This window comes from Achroia grisella, unplaced genomic scaffold (genome assembly GCF_030625045.1).
Source record: "Achroia grisella isolate CSIRO2021 unplaced genomic scaffold, CSIRO_AGI_Agris_v1 utg971, whole genome shotgun sequence".
In the NCBI taxonomy this organism is placed as follows: domain Eukaryota; kingdom Metazoa; phylum Arthropoda; class Insecta; order Lepidoptera; family Pyralidae; genus Achroia; species Achroia grisella.
The window spans coordinates 2,117,874-2,140,558 of record NW_026713077.1 but is presented as its reverse complement, the minus strand read 5'-3'; the positions used below and the strand labels follow the sequence as shown (position 1 = coordinate 2,140,558).

General features: G+C 35.4%; 1 protein-coding gene and 2 non-coding genes across 3 annotated transcripts in view; all 3 read right to left on the bottom strand.

Annotated features, from left to right (window-relative positions):
* Positions 1 to 20,962, bottom strand: part of LOC131854186 (uncharacterized) — a 31,854-nt gene extending 10,892 nt beyond the window's left edge. Inside the window, exons 1-14 of the mRNA XM_059205316.1 lie at positions 20,639 to 20,962; positions 14,091 to 14,161; positions 13,513 to 13,610; positions 12,246 to 12,379; positions 9,941 to 10,162; positions 9,239 to 9,382; positions 8,577 to 8,654; positions 7,764 to 8,201; positions 7,345 to 7,380; positions 6,327 to 7,151; positions 3,864 to 3,987; positions 3,170 to 3,278; positions 2,445 to 2,649; positions 712 to 938 (exon numbers count right to left, since the gene is read on the bottom strand). Of these exons, the coding sequence (XP_059061299.1) occupies positions 712 to 938; positions 2,445 to 2,649; positions 3,170 to 3,278; positions 3,864 to 3,987; positions 6,327 to 7,151; positions 7,345 to 7,380; positions 7,764 to 8,201; positions 8,577 to 8,654; positions 9,239 to 9,382; positions 9,941 to 10,162; positions 12,246 to 12,379; positions 13,513 to 13,610; positions 14,091 to 14,161; positions 20,639 to 20,795 (2,868 nt within the window). The 5' untranslated portion in view covers positions 20,796 to 20,962. The remainder of the gene's footprint in view (positions 1 to 711; positions 939 to 2,444; positions 2,650 to 3,169; positions 3,279 to 3,863; positions 3,988 to 6,326; positions 7,152 to 7,344; positions 7,381 to 7,763; positions 8,202 to 8,576; positions 8,655 to 9,238; positions 9,383 to 9,940; positions 10,163 to 12,245; positions 12,380 to 13,512; positions 13,611 to 14,090; positions 14,162 to 20,638) is intronic.
* On the bottom strand, positions 15,550 to 15,622 carry Trnar-ucg (transfer RNA arginine (anticodon UCG)). The gene has a single exon. It is a non-coding gene; the product is annotated as a tRNA-Arg (tRNA).
* Trnas-cga (transfer RNA serine (anticodon CGA)) lies at positions 16,679 to 16,760 on the bottom strand. The gene has a single exon. It is a non-coding gene; the product is annotated as a tRNA-Ser (tRNA).
* Positions 20,963 to 22,685: the final 1,723 nt, after the last annotated feature.

Genomic DNA, 22,685 nt, shown 5'->3' with positions numbered 1-22,685 from the left:
AGTATATAATATTAATAACTGGGGGAAAGGGAATTGTCAGTGATGTGGACTGATGATGTTATTGCTGCAATGTACCATGTCAGGTCCTCCACGCGGTTCCCCCTGGAAACCATCGTGATAAATTCTTGGCTAATTTGTCACGATGAGCTAACTGACCTGACCTCATCTTCACCACGCCAGCGTAAACCGTTAGCGCAGGCGGGTGTACCATTCCATTATCATCCATAAAAAAAAAATAACAGCAAGGATAAGGATTGTTAGTAATGTAATCTAACCCCGTTACAGTCGATGGGCATAAACTTTCACTGCAAACAAGAGCTTCATCTCCTGTCATTTACATCAGTAGCATTTATTTTCACTTGTTTCGAATTCAATTGATAGCGAGAGGAAGTGTACTATTAGTCATGTGGACTGATGACCCTATTGCTAGCAATGTACCCTGTCAGGTTGACGTCCACGCAGATCCCTTTGGAAACCATAGTGATAAATTTGTCTGACCCGACTCCATGCTCATCTTATCATCCTCCTTTGGTGCCCCGCCAGCTAGCAATGTACTTCATTCAACCCTCTCTAGATATCATCGAGAGAAATTCCTGATAAATTCGCCATCACTAACTACTGGATCTAAATAACTTTACCATCATTCTATGATCATCCACTACTGCCCGCTAGCGTACCATAAACTACTTCAACGGTAACAAATAAACTTACCATCTTCTTATCATTGCTGAATCCAATCCCGGTCCAGAACTTGCTATGTTTAGTCTTGATGGTGAACCTGACGGAGTCCTTTCCTCTCTTCTGTCCCAAGTATTCCCAGGAAGCATAGTATTCGCAGCTGTTATTGGCCGGATTACAGTTGGACGGTAATTTCCATTGACCACCACACTTGTCCGCCAAGGGAAGTACACCGCCAGATATCGAATTCTTCTCCTCTTCTATAAAGTGCAAAGAAAGACTGTATTTTAGATATATTAAAACAATTTGATTGGTTGATGGACCTCGTATAGTTCTGTTATATGTGCTAGGTAATTGCGCGACTATATAGCACATAATAAAACTACGAGATGTTTAATTGATTAAATAGATAAATATTGAAAAGCACTGAATAAATATTTTTCTTTCTTCTTTCAAATAATAGCAGGATAGCATAGAACAAGGCATGAAAATGTGGATCTTAATTGTGGCAACACATAAGAAGCGTAAATTGTATGATCATTAACTGACATTGACGCCTCACATTCTAACAGCAGAATCCTAGGGAGGCTAGGCGAGTGAGGGTTAGTACTTCAGGACAAGCGCCTTTGTTTCGGCATCGACTTCGGGGGTAACGACTCCCGTGTAATTGATAGCCTTATAGGGTGAATTGCTTAAAAGCTAGGGAGGGACACGTATGGACCAAGTATGGCACTTACATATATACTTAAGCTACTTGGTTTCTCTACAGTGAAGCATCATAACTTTTGGGACGAAGTTCGTCATGCCATACCACTAGAGGTCATATTAGATGGCTACAGCTAAGAATTACAGGTCATGTTTTGTTTCATACTTTTCAGGCCGTGATTTTTACATAGTGGAGGTCTAAGTTTTTGAACTTATTTTTTAATTTCATATACATATTATAATCCTCTCTTTTAATTGCAGAATTTAGATGAAACACAACCAAAAGTATAAAATCTTACACAACATGTTCTTTTACGTGCGCGGGATTTAGCGCGAAAATGCTTGCATTCGCAATCATGATTGTATTTTACTATTCATTGTGTTCACTCTTTCGTGCGTAAATGTGCTTAGGTGTTAGTGATTTCACTTTCTTTTAAATTCCTTTTTTTATTCCACCGATTTTATTTTCTAAGGATCTATTCAAAAAAGACGAGGAAAAATGTTAGGACATACGGCACGATGATTTCTTGAAAATTATTATTGAGGGAAAAATAGAAGAAAAGAGGGAGAAGGGAAGACCAAGGCATAGCTACATCAAACAAATTGAGGACAAAATGGGAGTAGTGTCGTATCAAGATTAAAGAGCATGATGGAAGATCGCGGAAAGTGGCAAGATCTCCACCGACAAGAGCGTAGCTCTTAAATTATGAATGAATGAATGAATGATTCAAAAAAGGCGCTAAAGCACGCACGATTAAAGAACGCGGCAACGTGCTCTCTATTTGCGCACGCGTACTTTTTCGTTCTCTTTGTCTACATTTACATGCACATTCTTTCCTGCGAGTCGTGTAAAGATAGCTAATCGCTGCCTTTACACGTGTAAAGGCTAACTTTACACGTAACTTTACACGTTTTAGCGTACATACTATTTTTCTGGCACGATTAAGTGCGCGCCCGATTATACGACGGAAGCGCTCGCAGTAATGTTAAGTGATTGTCTGTATTTATTTTTTACGTTTTCTTGTATTTACTGTATGCAATTATATTAGTCGTAAACTCACCAAAGAAGTTGATTCTCGTTACGCCCCTCTGGCCGCCATGTCCGTGGTACTTCAGCTCGTCCTGGCGGTAGAAGTCGCCGACAACAGCGGAGCCTTTCTCCAGCCCCGACGGAGGGGAGTGCACGTACCGCCCTGGCTCTTGACCACGCGCCCAAATTACGTGCATCAAGTCATCAACTATTGAGTGGTCGGTTGGTTCTTTGGCCTGATAAAAGTAAAATCAAAATTGGTAGAACAAACAAAAAAAGTTTTTAATTTAATATTAATAGTATTTTATTCCCCGTATTGGCTCAAATTGTATTGTGAATGCCCATTCAGCCAATACAATAATAAATACATATGGCTTGGCTCAAATTGTATTTATACATACATATAAATACAATTTGAGCCAAGACAGGAAATGGGGAAGAAAACCGTTTATATTATACTAGCTATTCGCCCCGGCTTCGCCCGAGTGTATATGTATCATACATATTGTATAAACGTCCCTCTTGAATCACTCTATCTATTTAAAAAAAACCGCTTTAAAATCCGTTGCGTAGTTTTAAAGATTTAAGCATACATAGGGACGGGCAGACAATTACAGCGACTTTGTTTTATACTATGTAGTGATAAATAAATAACCCTGTACAATTAACACAGCGCCATCTAGTTCTACGGTAAGCAGAGCTTGTGTTATGGGTACTAGACATTTGATATTATTATACTTAGAATTTTTTTTTTACCTTAATTTTCTTCCTGAAAATGATGGTTGTTACTCCATTTTCTTCGAACCCTGATGCTGCAGTAATATCATCATGTCCGCCCCAGAACGTGTCCACACGAGGGGTAGATCTATAATAAATGAGGGTATTAATTCAACATAAAAAGGAGAGGGAAGGTTTGTTAGTGGTGAGGACTATTGGGATCTAATTTCTGTAGACTAATATTATAAAGAGAGAACGATTTAATGAAAAGCAAACACTGGAACTATTGCATCGATTCTAGAAAGTTCTGAAAACTCGCATGAATCCGAAGAACTCACAATCAAATTGTGGAATCACCTTCCAGCAATGGTATTTCCGAAACGATATGATATTGAAACCGTTTGTATGCCGTATCGTTTTCTCCTTTTCTACATTTATATGCACTTTCTTTCCTGCGTGAAAGTCGATTCGCGCGTGATAGAGCGTGCGTGTTTTTTTAACAAATATTTATTTATTTATATAACTTTAATGCTCAAAATACCAAGGTAAAAGTACATATGGCGGACTTAACGCCTTAAGGTATTTTCTACCAGTCAACTGTAGGCGGTGCAAATATAATTAATAAAAACAATAGGTCAAAAAAAGAAAAAAAATTATACATATACTAAAAGTAAATACATGTAGGTAAAATATATGAAGGCTATTATTAAATAATATTTCAAAAAGAACTTACCTATCTCGAGTATAGTAGTCCAAAACTCTATGATAATTGCCACGTGCCGTACCAATGACTATGTCGGTGCAGTCCATAGGGTTAAAGTCAAACTTAGGTACATACTCATGACTTGGGTAGTGACCTGAAATATTTAGAATAATATGTTCAATTACATAAATAACTAGTAAACCCACGGCCTTTGCCTGCATCAATTTCTGGTAAAAAGGTTCCTAATTCATAATCTGGGATGTGATCTATCTGTTTGTTTTGTAGTGAAAACCCAAACTGTACTAGATCTGATTTATCTTATAGGTAAATTAAACCGAAGAATAGTTCTATAGTAAGTATGTATATTCAATAAAATCTAGAATATTCCTTACTAAGAATACGCTTACACTTTTTTCGATCTAGTGTTGGCAGCAGATGGCCTTTACAGCTTCACCGGACGATAGAAGGCAAATGCAGATGGCACTCCAAACCCGCAGAGGGATTTGTGGAGTGGCGGAAGGCCAACTCCCGCCTGACGGATACGACTTTAATCTGAGGGCACCGCTAGGGGGTACGAACCTCCGCTCAGGCCGTTTCAATTGGACGGGGGTCGATAGCAGGGGACTTTCACATATTGTCAATGTTTTAAGTTATATGATATGCAAAAACATCTTGCCATCGCGTTGTAGAATTTATTCTTAAATGAAGCAGCGACATCTAGTTTACTTTCCGGAACTATTTATTACATGCTATAAATTAAAATTTACGTAAACACAATCTATGTACGAACTTTCACTATATTTATCATATAAAATACCAGACATACAATCTTAAATAATTTCACTTGGTCCTTACTAAAACTATTTTATATTTTGTACTCGTAACACTAGGCTGTTATACCTTTAAAATCGAACCAGCTTACAAAACAATCTGTTTGGTGGCTGAAATAGATGACACCGAGATACCCAGATAAATAAACAACGTACAAAACCTCGTTAATATAAAATATGTACAATTGTAAACAATAATGGAAGAAGTTAAAATAGTAGTAGTAGTAGTGTAAAAACATGTTAGGTAAAAGAAGAAAGAAAAGTCAGGGGAAAGTCAGTGGAAGAGTCATCAAAAGAAGAAGGAGTAAGGATTAGGAATAATTAAGACGTAGCTTTTGCTGATTACAAAGCAAGGCGATAGTGACTGAAAATATAGTTTTAATGAAAAATCTTAAAAAATGTTATTAAATATAAAAAGAAGGTAGAGAAACATAATTACTTGTATATAATATAAGCTGAAGCAGTGAACATAATAAATAAGTAAATAAGACATTAATAATAACCCGGGATAATTAACACAGCGCCATCTAGTTCCATACAGAGTGTTTGAATGTATGAAGTAATAGATATAATAAACATATTTTGTAAATATATACATAGAACATATTCAGAATAATACTAACAATCATACTCATGACTACATTTGTATCGTGCGAGGAATCGAACCCGCGACCATCGAAAGCAAGACGGCGTGCTAAACCTCTAGACTACCGAGACCAATATTATATAGGTTTAGTCGTAAAAAGCACACCAATCCGGAAGCCAAATAACTAAAATAATATTTAGAAACATAACCATAAAAAACGTGATTAAGAAGAGAACAAAAGAGAATATAGAACAGTGGAGATAAGAGAAAATATTACTTAGTATAATAATAAAAATATTTATAATTAGTTCTTTGGATTATGAAAATTGTATGAGTTGTATTTAAGAATACATTAATGAAATACCAAAGCCCATATTGAATCATAGTGCTATATATTGCTATACAAATAATTCTAACACTTTCATTAGAAATAATAAATAATTCAATTGTAAAAAAATGTTGATACAGAAGCAAATAAATATACGAAAGTATAAATGACATCTACGACTTAGCCACGATTTTATATTAAAAAAATAGAAAATAAAATAGAATAGAAATAATTTATTATTTCAAATAAACTTAAATATAAGTCCTTTTGAATAGTCACCTTTTTTTAAACTAAATTTCATTCGAAAAGCTCGTTTCGAAATATGTATTTAAAAAAAGATTAAAGAAACTCTATATTTAATTCCAAATTAATTAAAACTTGTACTATGAGTAGTAAATAATATAATTAAGAAAAAAATTGAAATATGAAAACACCCAAATCAACATTAGCAATCGTACCTACTATTCTATCCATCCTTATGCCAGATCCCTTATGGAGTAGGCAGAGTAAACCATGTGGCATTGGCCTATCCTGACATACAATTTTTGCCTCATTTTCATTCATAACTTGTCTCTTGCCAATCTGTGAATTTCTGATTAGATCAACCTAATCTTGATGGGTTACAATTTACAACCGTACCAACTTATCAATGCAAATGTTTATATTGTACTTATAGTATTTAAATTAAAATATATTATTATTTCTAATGAAAGTATTTATAATATAAAGTGCGAAGCGTGGTGCGTTACCTGCATCTTCTTTAAGTCCCTTCACTAGCAATGAATCTGTATCCGTTTCGGCTTTGAATTTTGGGGATGGTTCAGATTTAGGTTCTGGGGAAGGTTCTGGTTCAGATTTCGGTTCTGGGGAAGGTTCTGGTTCAGATTTTGGTTCCGGAGTGGGTTCTGGTTCAGATTTAGGTTCAGGAGCGGGTTCCGGTTCAGATTTAGGTTCAGGAGTGGGTTCCGGTTCTGATTTAGGTTCGGGGGCGGGTTCGGGTTCAGAGTTAGGTTCTGAGGTAGGTTCTGGTTCAGACTTAGGTTCCGGAGTTGGTTCCGGTTCAGACTTGGGTTCTGGAGATGGTTCTGGTTCCGATTTGGGTTCCGGAGTAGGTTCCGGTTCCGACTTAGGTTCCGGAGTAGGTTCAGAATTTGGTTCTGAGGTCGGTTCAGGTTCAGATTTCGGTTCTGGTATAGACTCTGGTTCGGATTTGAGTCTAGATTCAAGCTTAATCTTTAATTTCGGCTCTGGGATAGGTTCGGGTTCAGATTTAGGTTCTGGGATAGGTTCAGGCTCTGCTTTGGGTTCAGCAGTTGGTTCGGGTGCAGGTTGAGACTGTAAGGAATGTTTAACGGTAGCATTTAAATGAGATAGTTGTTTATATTTTGGTATAAACTTTGGTTTGGGTGAGAATTTTGGTCTAGGCTTTGTTGTTGTTGTTGTTATTGGTTCAGGTTCAGATTTTGGTTCGGGGGTTGGTTCAGGTTCAGAACTAGGTTCTGGGATTGACTCTGGTTCTGGTTTAGGACTAATGTCATGTTGATTGGCTAGAACAGAGGTCGAAGTTTCCACATCTGTAAAAATAATGGAACCATGCAACATTATATTTACATTAGTATTTATACAATCTTCTGTTAGTCTACTGGTTTGAATATTAACAATTAAAAATGTGTGTGTGCGTCCATTGCGTGTAGCTGTAGCTAGTGATTACATTGGGTATCGTGTGTTATTTTATTTTTATTGTTAAATGCATATTTTTTTACTCACGTCCTTTTGGGGTTTGTGCAGCGCGCTTTCGTCGTCCTAGAACATCAATATAAAAAATTAAAAAGTTTCATTTATTATGGGTACTTTTTAATACGTGTGTATTTCAAAATTGTCAAATGTTCAACATTGCATTTATTCAATAAAATTAGCAATTAAAAAATAGCAAAATCTATACTTTTCTTAATCTTAGTTTTCTATAAATATGATTGTGATCTATAAATCTAATTTTACTTAAAAGTGTTTATTGACTTTGCTTTTACTAGATTTACAAAACAACGGTTATATTTTAAAGTCTAATATTCAACATATGAGTATATTTCCCTGATTCTTTCCTGACTCCTTATGCTTGTGTATAAATTTAATTAATTTTCTAAAGCACAATTTTATGGATACATATAAAAGCGTCGATAAAAACTTACCTTTGGAGCTAGACACTTTATAAGATATACTGGTTTTTACAGTCACATCATTTCCAAGGTTCTTAAAATCGAAACCATCTAATGAATGCATGGCCACCCTTTTATTCCTGCTATCACTCTCAACAGAGGCGTGTGTTGTTGGTTCAGGTTTAGGTTCTGCAGTTGGTTCCGGTTCCGGTTCAGCCTTAGGTTCGGCTGTAGGTTCAGGTTCCGACGCAGGTTCCGGTTCTGCAGTTGGCTCAGCTTTGGGCTCTGCTGTAGGTTCTGGTTCAGATTTGGGTTCTGGAGTAGGTTCGGGTTCTGATTTTGGTTCTGGGGCGGGCTCGGGTTCTGATTTCGGTTCTGGGGAAGGTTCAGGTTCTGATTTCGGTTCTGGGACCGATTCGGGTTCTGCTTTTGGTTCTGGCTCAGGTAACGGTTCTGGTTTTGATGTGCTTACTGAAAATTTACAATACGTTTTATAAATACTAATATACCTTCACCATTGTAATATCAGTTGGGGTAATCAGAAGCATTGTCAACTGTATACGTTATGGTGAATGTAACACATAACATCGCTCGGTGGTTTTGAATCAAACGTGGCAGGACACGTGTCTATTATCATCTGTTAGATTAATTCTTAATTTGATGTCAGCATTTGCGTCTCCGAAGAGTCAGTCAGAAATATAAATTAACATAGTTTCTTGGTGTCGGACAGATTTGATCTCAGAACCTTTTAAGTGTAATTTAGGATTTTAAACCACTAAGCCATGCCTTATATAAGGTTTTAACAAATGAATGCCTTAAATAATTGCCAATGTATTATCAACTTACGTTTATCATCATTAGATGGTCCTAATACTGGGAAATTCTTGCACTGCTTCGTCAAACTACTCGGTCTCCATCCAATGGCTGCAAAATGTATCATTAAATGATAAATGTAATTTAGTAATATTGTACTCACATTAGGTATAGTATTTATATATTTTATAATAACTATAGTTTGTTGTTTAATATTTCTAAAATATCAGTCGCTAGTTTCTGCTCATTGTATTCATTATATTACAGTCATCATCATCTACTTCTTCTTTATCCCATTTATTTGGGGTCACCGTAATAGTCATTTCATTATTTACTCCCTTTCTTACCATATCATCTTTCACACAGTCCAACCATTTCTTTTTCGGTCTTCCTCCACCCTTATAATCATCCACATTCATATGTAACACCGTCCTTAAAATATTATCTTCATTCCTACGCCTTTCCATTCCAAAGTCGTCTACATACCTACCTTGTTTGCAATGTTTCAGTTTGGAGAGTAGAAATAACAGTGAAATTACAGGCTTTACTTAGTCCTCAGGAATAGTCTAGCAAGTAAGGAAAGGCATCATAAATTGTTTTAGGTCCTTCATATTTTTTCATTATGATTATCGCTCTTCATCAGGTAGTTCATCACCTTATTAGCTATTCGAAATGCATTTTTACAACCAACTCACCAGCATAGGTTGTGCCATTCACTATCATCACCACTTCTATTTCATCGTCCTCCTTTAGTACCCTCCAGAACAGTTTGAACTGTTTGGACAGTTCCTTCCTGCTGTACAGCGCTAAGTTCACGTTCCTGTCTTTCCATGGTGCCTCTGAAAAGGTATAAACATGTAAAATGTAAACATATAAATGAACATTTATGTACGATGCATACACAAAACCCGGGAGCGGTTCCTGAGACAAACAAACGCACAGACCAACAAACAAAATATCAAAAAATGTTGAGTAATGACCCTATCAGGTTGTACCATATCAAATTGACCTTCACGAGGTTCTTCCTGGAACCCATCGTGATAAGTTCCTGATAAATATGCCATTATAGACTAACTAACCTGACCTTAAACTCATCGTGACATCCTCCACTGCCGTGTGAGCCCCGCGAGCGTAACCCGTTAGCGAAGGCGCACATTTGTCATCTATTAAAAAAAATTACACCCTTTGTCGACCCTGCCCTGTTACGTAATTTTATGGTTTATAGGCGATGGTTACCACTTACCATCAGGCGGACCATCAGTTTGTCATTTCGGTATAAAAAAATATGACTCACTGACCCCCTCCACTGATGTATGGATAGCCTATAAGGTAACGGTTACCATTTACCATCAGACAGACCTTAAGGTTACCATTCTAGTATAACAAAAATGACTCACTCTTATTACAGCCTTTCCCATAGAACCCAAATGGGCAATAGCACATCTTGCTGGGTGATTCTGTAGCGTTGATATCAATACACTTCCCTCGGAGGCCGCAGTCAGTATCTTCAAGACATTCATCCGAGAACTGACACCTGGGCCCGTAGTACATCTTGTTGCACTTGCAGCGTCCGAGGATGTGGAAACCATGGCCAGAGCAGGTCTCGTGGTATTCTTTCCCTGTGAAAATATTAATTAAATAAAAATAAAAAAACCTTTGTTGCTATACTAAGTTCTACGTATAGTTATTAAAATCTTGATATATAAAATTTCGTGTCACGTTGTTTGTACGCGATGGTCTCCTAAACTACTGAACCGATTGCAAATTTGATTTGCACATTGTGTGCAATTTGATCCAACTTGAAAGATAGGATAGCTTACATCTCAATTTATAGTCGCAATATTTTATTCAAGTATCATAGCCACAGCAACGCGTGGCCGTGTCTGCTGATATTATATAAAAAGTAACTAATTTACAAACGATACAGCTTGTCTTCCGACATAGGCCTCCTCTAAAGGTCTTCATTCTGTCCTGTCCTTTACGAGTCCATACTGGACCTGCTATTTTCTTAATATCATCTTCCCATTACATATTCTGTTTACTTCTATTTCATTTGCCGTCTCGTCATTTATAGACGGGTGAAAATTTGGGTTGTATGGGTTTAAAATGTCGAATCATAGAAAATAAACATAAAAAAATAAAAAAATAAATATGGGGGTGAACCACAGTTATCAACAAAATTTCATAAGAATCAATCAAGAGTCAGGTAATTTTATACATTACATATCCCCGGAAAGTTCACACGGCTCCATCTGGTCCCAAGTAATAACAACCAATATACATTTTATTGCAAATACATACATAATATACATATAAAACACCCAGACCAATACAATCATACTCATAAATAGAAATATTTGGATCGGAGGAATCGAACCCGCGACCGACGTGGACCGTCATATTGTTTACCATTCCAATTATAAAAGAGAACAGCATGGTTTTAAGTTTCTTTAAAAAAAATACAGATATGTTGTCGGCATTGTTAAACGACTTGTTATTTGTGGAACAAATTGGTTAATTAGCAATTTTAATCATGAGAGCTTTTACAACTGTATGTTGATGCATATCTAATTAATATTGTTTATTTATAAGGGCCATTGTCTCTACATTATGCAGGAATTAAGTAATTCTGATTGACAAGGCCGATTATAATCTTGCGGACGAGTTTTTGAAAAGACCCTGGCCACACCATGTGTAATTTGAATATTAAAAACTTGTCAATTTCTAATAGATTTATAAGCTATGGAATAATTCTTTTGACGACCTCGACTGTCTAGCGGTTTAGCACACCACGTTACTACCGATGGTCGCGGGTTCGATTCCTTAAACGGTATAAACATTTGTATTCATGATTGATTTTTGTATGATTTTTATATAGGTCTGGTTGTTATCTATAGGTATACATTCTGTATGCATTCACAAAACAAAAAAACTAAGTATAAGGTTGTATTAACAAAAGAAACGTATCTATGTATTCATATCAGTTATCTAGTACCCATAACACAAGCTCTGCTTACCGTGGGACTAGATGGCGTTATGTGAATTGTCCTGAAATATTACTATTAGTAAATCACCACTTACTTATTCTTACTACGTTTTATTTTTGTTGAGTTCCCGATATTTCGGCAGTGTTTCAACCGCATATTAATACACAATGAAATATGTATGTACAAATAAACAGAGACACTCATAGACTTGGTGTAGAGGAATAATGTAAACTTATTGTATGTCTATGAAACTTATTTATGCATATGCAAGCCTGAATTCATGCATATGCATGCATCCATTACTGAATAATTACACTCCGATTGAGTCATACGAATGTTAAATCATTAATGACTTGAATTAAAATATGTAATTAAAATTTATGACTATCTATCGTACCAATATTATGAACTAGCTTTTACCCGCTTCTTCTGTCACATGATAATATTTACAAAGTATAATTAGTAATGTTAAGTCATTCTCCATCGTAAATACTACGCTAAATAATCATGATTGATGATGATTGATTTAGTCATGTTCTATATATATATAAATAAAATTGGAGTGTCTGTTTGCAATATTCAAATAACCGCTTTTACTACATGCATATGAATACAAAAACGGTAGATATACTAAAATATTTTGTTTGCCATATAGTAAATTTATAGCTACTATATTTATATATATGTATATATAATTATATTAAATTATACTCACTGGGCAGTATGTCAATATCGGCGCAGGACCAGAACCGATAGTTGGCGCCCCACTCTCCTGCCTCGCGTTGCAGTTGCAGGGTACAATTCTCACACGTGAAGTCATTCGGCAGTCGCACTTCATATTTCTGTGCCCTGAAACATAATTTTTTTTTTTTTATACTACTATGGTGGCAAACAAGCATACGGCCCATCTGATGGTAAATGGTTACCGTAACCTATGGACACATGAAACACCAGGGTTGTCACGTGCGCGTTGCCGACCCTTAAGAAACCTTGCCTTAAGAAACCTTAATATACCCTTCTTGAAAAACCCCATGCTGTAGTCTCTCGAGAAAACCTCGGCAGGTAGTTCATTCCACAATCTAAGTGTACGCGGGGGGAAGCTCCTCTGAAATCGCACTGTCCGAGACCACTTAGGTTCCAACGTGTGGGAATGAATCGACACATCGACAGGGAGATGGCGAGCGGTGCGATGGTGAAAGGTGGCCGTAGGCATCATGTCGAACAATTCCTCAGAACACAGTCCGTTGTATAATCGGTAGAACACACAAAGCGAAGCGAAGTCTCGCCTCAAACTAAGTGGCTCGATACCGTCAGAGAGATTGGGAATTATATCCATCAAGTAAAATAAAAAATCATTTATTCCTGTAGGACATTTTAGTCGCTGATGAATGTCAAGTTTTAGTCCCTACCGTCCCGTACAGGATTTTGTTAGAAACGTCCTGGTCAGGGATCGAATGTATAGTGGTGGAGGTAAATAATTTTTAAAAGCAGACAAATCTGTCTACTCGATTTTTTAATTTAACATAACTGCGTGTAACGGAACGGGAGTTACTCGTAGTATTTGGCCTATATTACGTTCCATTTTATTTAATTTATTACATATGTAAAGTTAACCAATGATGCGACTGCGTTACGTTTTATCAGAATCTAAGTATAAACTATAATCAATATTATAGTAATTCTACTCGTGTCACAGGTTTCGTGTTTGTACTCCTCTGAAACGCCTTACCGATTCTGATGAAATTTTATATGTAGATTCAGTAGGTCTGATAATAGGTTTATAACTAATTTTTATACCCCTAAGAGTTAAGAGTGGCCCAAAAATTTTTTTTCCATATTTAACAACAAAATTTTTTATTTAATTTTTTTATAATGTGGCATTAAAAATACATACAACCCCAAATTATCACCCTTCTACCATCATCCCCTATTTTTATTAGCGATTTTATTAATATGGCAGAACAACGTTTACGTTTACTTACGTGACGTCATCTCGTACGAATTCAGTGCCGCCAGCTCGAGGAGTCAAATCCAGTACGGGCCTCTCCAGCTCGTCCAGTATTCTTAAACTGAAGCCGCCCTGCAACATTACAATACAATTTTTATATAACATTATTTGCAAACACGGTAGCCTACGTGGACACTATCTTCAAGAATCGTAACTCATGAGAGGTACTGAAGATTAAAGTGTCATACCCTGTACCCAGAACTTTAACTCACATCTCACTTTTTACAGCTACTTGCTTTGCTAGATGTGTTTCATATCTTGCAAAGCAGAACTTACTTTGACAGAATTAGATGAAAAATCTCTCCACAAGCGTACCAGAATGGCAGCTATTTGAGACATATGGCAAACTGCGTACGGCAGGAGACATCAGACTCTTACCCCACTATATAATGACCACGACCGTTCTGTTAGGAACGTGTCAAATATGAAGTTATTAGTAGCAAAGGATAATAGAACTCATGCAACAATAATATTAGGTTGAAATTAATCTACACTATTGCTTTTTCACATGTAATGTCATCTACCTTACTTATTCTTTTCCATGTAACTTACCCGATGTGCGTATGCCAAATGCCAATGTACAGTAAAGTTGGATCCCGCCAGGAACGATGTTTTTAATGTTCCTGAAACAAAAGGAAATAAAAATGTAATAACAATTTAACAACACTGCCACATTAATTATTTAAAGAAAATAAAACAAGTTATAAATACATAAATGTGAACAGCGCCATCTATTATCGGGTGGGCGTACTTTGTCAGTAATACATATAGTTGCATAAATAAATCATAGATGTCGCAAATCTCTAATTGTTCCCATGAGAATGGATTGTTGGTGTCTTTTCTATTTATTACGATAACAAAACATTACATAATTATAACGGGGACGTTTCCCATGCATAATTACCTCTTTTTTGAAATCATATTGTTATATAATGTAATAGTGCTCCATAAATAAAACTACATACAATTTCAGAATGTCGACTATTTCATTATATATTAATAAGTGAAAAGATTTATTAAATTTAAAAACTGTATTTTGCCAGTTTATTAAAATGAAGAAATACCGCGGATTTACCTGAGCCAAAGGATATTAAAGAATTGTCTGATTAATCGTCGAGAGACCTCCATACTTACAAGAGATATGCAATAAATGTTTTTAATTATAATTAAATGTATCTAATAACATTCAAATGAATTAATATCAGATTTAGATCATACTTGTACATCTGCCTAGACAAGGAGTAAGTAAATTAGTCTAAAGAAAAAGAAAAGAAAGGCGTAAGAATCTAACACTGACACACATAACACAAACAATTTATAAAATAATATATATTACTACTATGGTGGCAATCAAGCATACGGCCCATCTGATGGAAATGGTTACCGTAGCCTATGGACGCCTGAAGCACCAGGGGTGTCACGTGCGTGTTGCCGACCCTTAAGAAACCTTAATATACCCTTCTTGAAAAACCCCATGCTCTCGTGAGAAAACCTCGGCAGGGAGTTCATTCCACAATCTAAGTTAATCTATTTTAAGTTACAAATACAATAAAGAGAATAGTTTTTTTTTATAATTGAATGGTAAACAAGCTAACGGCTTGCCTAAAAGTAAATGATAACCGTCTCCTATAGGAGGAAGGATATTGCTAGTAATCTGGATTAATAACCCCATTGCTAGCAATATACAATTTCAGGTTGGCCTCCACGCGGTACCCTCTGCAAACCTTCATGGTCAATCCCTGGTGAATTTACAACGAGGGGGTCAATGACATTTAACACATAATATCTCTTTATAATATACTAACGGTGCCCTCGGTTTCACCCGCGTTAAATTTTAATATAAGATATAGCCTATGTGTTATTCTAATACATAAGCTATATTACTGTAGAGTTTAAAGAAAATCCGTTCAGTAGTTTTTGAGTGAAAGAGTAACAAACTTCCATACTTTTGTGTTTGTAATATTATTAAGATAATTAAGTACATAAAGAAAAAAAAGAAGATATATTACTGCGACCGTGACAGGACTCGAACCTGCAATCTTCGGATCCGAAGTCCGACGCCTTATCCATTAGGCCACACGGTCTTGTGACGTAGTGGCGAGATAACAAACCAGTAGGTATAGGGGTTGCGCGCGCAGGAAACGTACAAAAATCAATTTTAGGATGAATAATCTAGTGACGGCCTCAGTGGTCTAGCGGTTAACACATTGCTTTATTTCCGATACTCGCGGGTTCGATTCCTCGCACTGTACCAACATTTGTATTCAAGACTATAAATTGTTTGTATCGGTCTGGGTGTTTGCTATATATAATATGTATTTAAAAAAAAAACATGTATATGTATATATATCAGTTGCCTAGTACCCATAACTCAAGCTCTGCTTAGTTTGGAGCTAGATGGCGCTGTGTGAATTGTTCAGGGATACTATTTTAACCTCTTTATTTGTATAGCACCTATAGTGCTAGCTGTCAAATATGCAAAATCACAACATTATAAAGAAATCTTATATATAAATTTCTCGTGTCACAATGTTAGTTACCATACTCTTCCCAAACGGCTTGACCGATTTTGATTAAATTTTATATGCATATTCAGTAGATCTGAGCATAAAGTTAGTCCATTGTGGTTAATTCACAATGAATTTGGATGGTTTCCAGGGAAAACCGCGTGGAGGTCAACCTGACGTGGTACATTGCTAGCTATGTGATTGTTAGTCCACATTATAAACAATCATGTAATGCGTAGGATTGAAGATAGAGAAGAAGGAGAATATTTTAAGGAAGGTGTTACACATATGAATGTGGATGATTTTAGTATGGAAGGAATACCGCAATATTGGTACTAAGGCCTAATCTTTATATAGTATAAAATTAACTCGCTTCTGCTATCTGTTCACATAGATCTTTTAAACTACGCAACGGATTTTAATGCAGGTTTTGGTTAAAGGCAGATAATTCAAGAGTAATGTTAATATACATGTACACCCTTTGTGATGATGGGGCTGATAGCTAGTTTACCTACATCTAAAACTTTTAGATCTTTATTCAATATTTAAATTAAGTTACAACTACAATTATTATTAAATGAATATTAGATGACAACAATTGTAATAGCACAATGAAAATACAAAATGATACCCCGCAGCCGGTAGGATTCGAACCTACGCTCCCAGAGGGAATCTGATTTCGAGTCAGACGCCTTAACCACTCGGCCACGACTGCATGACGCATTTTGTCGAAATTACGTAACACTTTCGTTGACGCTATTTACTACAAACAAGCAATTTATTAAATATATATTAAACACTGTTGATATTAAAGTTATTTCTCAAGAAACTTTCAGCCCTTGCTTGCTAAAACTGGCTAATAGTGCCCCTTATCAGTAACAATTCACACAACTTCACCTAGTCCCAAGTAAATCAGAGCTTGTGTTATGGGTACTAGACAACTGATATAAAAACTTAGATATATATTTTTTAAATACATACATAGAAAACACTGATGCAAACAATCATACTCTATGTGCGAGTAATCGAACCTGCAACCATCGAAAGTATAGCGGTGTACTAAACCTCTAGACTACCTTAGATAAAATTTATGTATTTACGAAAAATGTATATCTGTTTGTATCAGTTGTTTAGTATCCATAACACAAGCTCTAGCTAGCGGGGGGAAATGGGATTGTTAGTAATGTGGACTAATGAACCCATTACTAGCAATGTACCATGTCAGGTTGACCTCCACGCGGTTCCCCCTGGAAACCATCGTGACAAATTGAGTGATCTTGTCACGAGACTGGTGAGCTTGTCACGATGGGCTAACTGACCTGACCTCAAGCTCATGTTATCATCTTCCACTGGTGCCCTGCCAGCGTAAACCGTTAGCGCAGGCGGGTGCACCATTCCATTATTATACAAAAAAAAAGCTCTAACTAGCTTAACTTGGAAGTAGATGGCGCTGTGTGAATTGTCCTGTGATTATTATTATTCTTTATATATATTAGTTTATATAGTTTTTTATAATTGTCAAAGTGGGCCGAGCTCTTATCGATGGAGTTCTTGTCATTTTTCACGATTTTCCATCAATCTCTTTAATTCTACATTTACATTTACATATTTACGACAATACAATTTTTTCTATTTGTAGTCCTCAAACTAGGTCAGACCCGTATCTTGGGGGCTGGGAGCGCGGATACCAAAAATATATGTGAAAAATACATGTATACACATAAAAATAAATTAATTTATGAATTCGATTATTATTTAATTATTGTATGATACCTACATAAATAGGTAAATACTTTTATTTATAAAATATATAATTTAATTTTATAAAAACAATTCTATATTTACAATTACATAAGAACAGTTTCACTAGTATCTTGGTACATTGATGAATCACTGTTTAAATCACTGAACCATGCAATAAACATAAGGTAGATAACAACAATCAACCGCCACCACAGTAATTCGTGACCTACGAGTACCATAGCCGCTGTACCATCGCGAATTACACGCGAGATGACTCAGGTCTGAGTGCAATGACCTGACCTAGGCTACGAGGTCGGGCCTAGATTATAGAAGAGGTTTTTTTTATGTAACTGCAATAGAAAATAAGCCGACGGCCTATTAAAAACTTAACAAGTACAGCTCTAGGATTGGTATATATTATTATACATATATATGTATTACAATTATATATTAACCGAAACCTTATATATTATTTATGTACAATTTATGTATGTCTATATATTTATATATTTGTGTATGTTTATTCCTTCTTATAGTGTGACTTATTAATATTTATATAATTTTAATGTCTTGCTTTCCCTTTTTTTTTCTTTTACTCGTACACGTATGTATGGCTGATTCCAATGACCAAATTATCTTATAACATTTTCTAGGTTTGCTGGAAGAAATTTCTTCTTAGAGATAAGCTCGCCCTTGTACATTACATATATTTTATTACTGCTATTTTTTTTCCTGTGTGTATACAATAAAGAATAAAGAACAAATATTGTAATGGGGGAAAACTGTGATTGTTACAGCCTATGCTGTAAATAATATAAATGACGTAGTGGAGTAACTTGAAACAGTCATGCTCGTTCATTCAAACTTGGTGGTGGCCAGGTCAGTGTGCTCAACTGTCACCTATATTGGAGAAGGGGTTTAGTAGGTACTTGTTGTAACTGATTAATGAAGAAATGTTTTATATTCTAAATTTGTATTTAAAATTTATAGTTCCTTTTGTAGATTCTTGTTTGTTACTTTCTTTCTGTTCTGTTATATGTCAGTAGTCTATCTTAATATAATTTTTCTCTGTATACCAAATCTTTTTTCTTTTACCTGTACAAATATAATAAAACTACAATACGTTATTAACACGACAACAGTACTAATAACCCTATTGGTAGAAATGCACCATGTCAAGTTGACCTCCACGCGGTCTTCTCTTTTTTTTCTTTTATTTGTTTCACAGTTATTTCTTTTTTTTATACGTATATATTTGGATTTATTTTAATTCTTAGGCTCCCACTGCGATTCGATATGGGGGAAGTTTTTAATAAAAGTTTTCACTGTAGGGTATATATATTATATTATACATATTTTCATAATTACACATATATTATACATAAAATATTATATTAAAGTGTATAATAGATGTAATATTTAAATATAAAATTTAATCATAAAAAGTTTTCGCATGTATGCACTGTACACTTATGTATTGTTAATCTCTTTTAACTTATAGGAAGCAAGAGTTTCTGGCTTCCTAATGATGCTCGTCAAACGCGGTCTTCTCTTCAAATCATCTCGTTTTTTTGGAGATTGCTAGGATGAAAAATATAATGTGAATTGGGCGAAATATAATGATAAATGTTAAGTAAGTGTGATGCAGACGAAGTTGCGCGGGGCAGCCAGTAGATAATAAAATATTATGTTATCTGTGGTGTTAATACTCATAGTATTAACATCGCACATACTGCCATGACGCGCTCGTCATCCTACTGCGGCTGCGCGCCTTGCATATTGTGCATCTGTGGCGCGTTGCATTTGCGCGGGAAAAACTAACTACAAAAATGGCTTCTCCTGCAGGCATGCTTCTAAACTATTGTACTTACTTCTGGTCACTATTTTTTTTATACTGTTTTTCATTACTTTATCTGTCTGTAAATTACTTTTATTACAACAAAATACTTATATACAACAAAACTGGCATATAAATAAAGCTGCTATAATCATACCGCTAACAGTGGTAATAATAATATAATATCTCAGGACAATTAATTGTAATTAACATTAGTCAATAATTAATTATAGGTAATATTTTTTACATCAGTGGTCAAGTCATAACAAAGAAATAATGCAGTTATGAATATCAATTGGTTAGATATAAATATATACTATATTACATTAAACAGTTATTGTAGATGTCAAATTATTGAATTGAAAGGTTTATTTATAGTGTCACGGACACGCGGTGTCGCCATGTTCTAGTTTTGTAGCAGTGTTTATATTTTTTGTGTGTTAATGTCATAAATCTTTTTTTTATTAATATATTTACGGCTCTGGATACAAGTTATTTTTATCCCAACTTAACAAGTACAATAACTCGACGTTATACATGACAGTGTTGCCAAATAGCTGAAACACTACTACATGTGTAGTAATTTATACTTCTGTAGGTTTTGAACAATCTAAATGTCACATAGTATTTTTAATAAGGAGAAGAAGGAAAGCAGGCAAATTTTGAAATGCTTAAGTTGTGTCATTAATTAAATTTTTATGTAGCCGAGTTTAATATTATGATATATGCCGATTTGGTTATACCAATCCAAATCGGTGTTGCAACTTAGTACAGTACATAAAAAAAAAATTAAAAAATACCTACCCCACTCTATGGCTAATTATTACATAGTATAAAACAAAGTCGCTATCACTGTCTGTCCATCCCAATGTACTTAAATCTTTAAAACTACGCAACGGATTTTAAAGTGTTTTTTTTTAATAGATAGAGTGATTCAAGAGGAAGGTATATAATACAAGTATACCCGTGCGAAACCGGGGCGAATAGATAGTAAATAAATAAGTTAAAATTACCTTTTGGCATTCCACATGGCGGTTTTGTTCTAGAATTATCCAAAAAGTCCAAATCGAATCTTCTAGCAGGCGGGTACGTAAGTGCCACATGCCCACTAACATGCACTAACACTGCACAGCACACAACACTGAATAATGTCACTTTTAACGACGCCATTTTGAATTTAAACACTTCGTGTTAACTACAGTTCGTCATACTATTTATTATCTGTTTAAATTTAGTAACCGTAAATACATGTGTAGCATTAAACTATTATATTTGATATTGTTATAAATCTTCTATAGACATCTTTGTTCTGTTCTATCTTCTTCAATTACACGCTTGAGTACCTGTAACCAATAAAGAAATATGATTAAGTATAATAATTTATTCAAACTAAATATCATTATTAGATAGTATAAAACACAGTCGCTTTCGCTCTCTGTCTGTCCCTGTACATACTACGCAACGGATTTTGAAGCAGTTTTGTTTTAATAGATAGAGTTATTCAAGAGGAAGGTTTATATATATAATACAGGTACAGGGCCGGGGCCGTGCGAACCCGGGGCGAATAGCTAGATTATTAATAAAAATAACCCGAATAACGGGCTACTCGAATCAATACTTAAATAGAAATGTTATTGATAGATAATGTTAATGCAGTATTTGCTAAGCTGAAAAGGAAATGCTATTACATATCCTGTGTGATATCACCTTTGGAAAGTGCACGGTCTATCCTAAGGAGATAAAAACCATCGCTCCTGAGAATATCCTTCAATTCTTGTCCCTAACGGGTTTAGGTAGTGAATTTTGAAAAAAGTGCGAGCACAGTAGATCTATGCAGGGCCCAGTGCTACAGATCCAACGTACCTAACTACAGCGTAAATTGATTACATAGTCTGTGACAATATCTTAATACTATTGTATACTAGCCGATCCGCAAAACTTTGTCTGCATCATACTTACTTGACATTTACCATTATATTTCGCCCAATTTACAATGTCTTTTTAAATTGTAGCCTATTTATTAATTTGATTTATAAGCAATATTACTGTTAAGTTTCATAAAAAGTTAGTAGACGGTAGTTTTTGCGTAAAAAAGGCACAAATAACCATCCATCCATACTCAGAAACTTTCGCGTTTAAATTAGTAAGATTATTTATATATTAAGTTTCCCAACGTTATACATTATATATTATATTGTTACCATAATAGAATACAAGCGTCGCACGACTGACTTTACCAGCATTTCTATGAAAGTTTCAAACATAACAAGTATCCACTTGTACTTATCAAAGTTGATTGTTTCGAGACGAGATACGAAACGACCAACAATTTTCTAATACTTAATGACAACTTGTTTTCTATAATAACACTTGAATTATAGCAATCACTGAGATTTACCCACGTAATAATAAGTGTGTTGCGACAAATTGTAGTGCATTGGACAGATCTAATTGCCAATTTAAGATACAATAGAAAACCGATTTGCTTCGTCATTTTACTTCGAGTATTTTGTACAAACTTTGAACGGCCTCGGTAGTCTAGCGGTTTAGCACACCGCTTAGCGGTCTAATGGTTGTGGGTTAGATTCCTCGTATGGTACAAACATTTGTATTCGTGAGTGTGATTGTTTGAATCCGTCTGGGTGTTTTCTATGTATATTATGTATGTTTTTTTCAGACTACTCTAAAGCTGTTGGCCGCAGCTGGCCTTTACAGCTTCACTGGGCGATAGGGGGCGAATGCAGATGACACTCCAAACCCGCGGAACGACTTATGGAGCGACTGAAGGCGAACTCCCGCCTGACGGATACGACTCTAGTCTGAGGGAACGCCGGCTTAGGCCGTAATATCAGATCACGTATATATTTACAAAAAAAAAATGTTGCCAATTTAAGATACAATAGAAAATCTATTTGCCTCGTCATTTTACCTCGAATATTTTACGCAGACTTTGTACAAACTTTGAAAGGTCTCGGTGATCTAGCTGTTTAGCACACCGGTTTTCCTGCATGGTACAAACATTTGTATTCATGAGTGTGATCATTTGAATCTGTTTGGTGT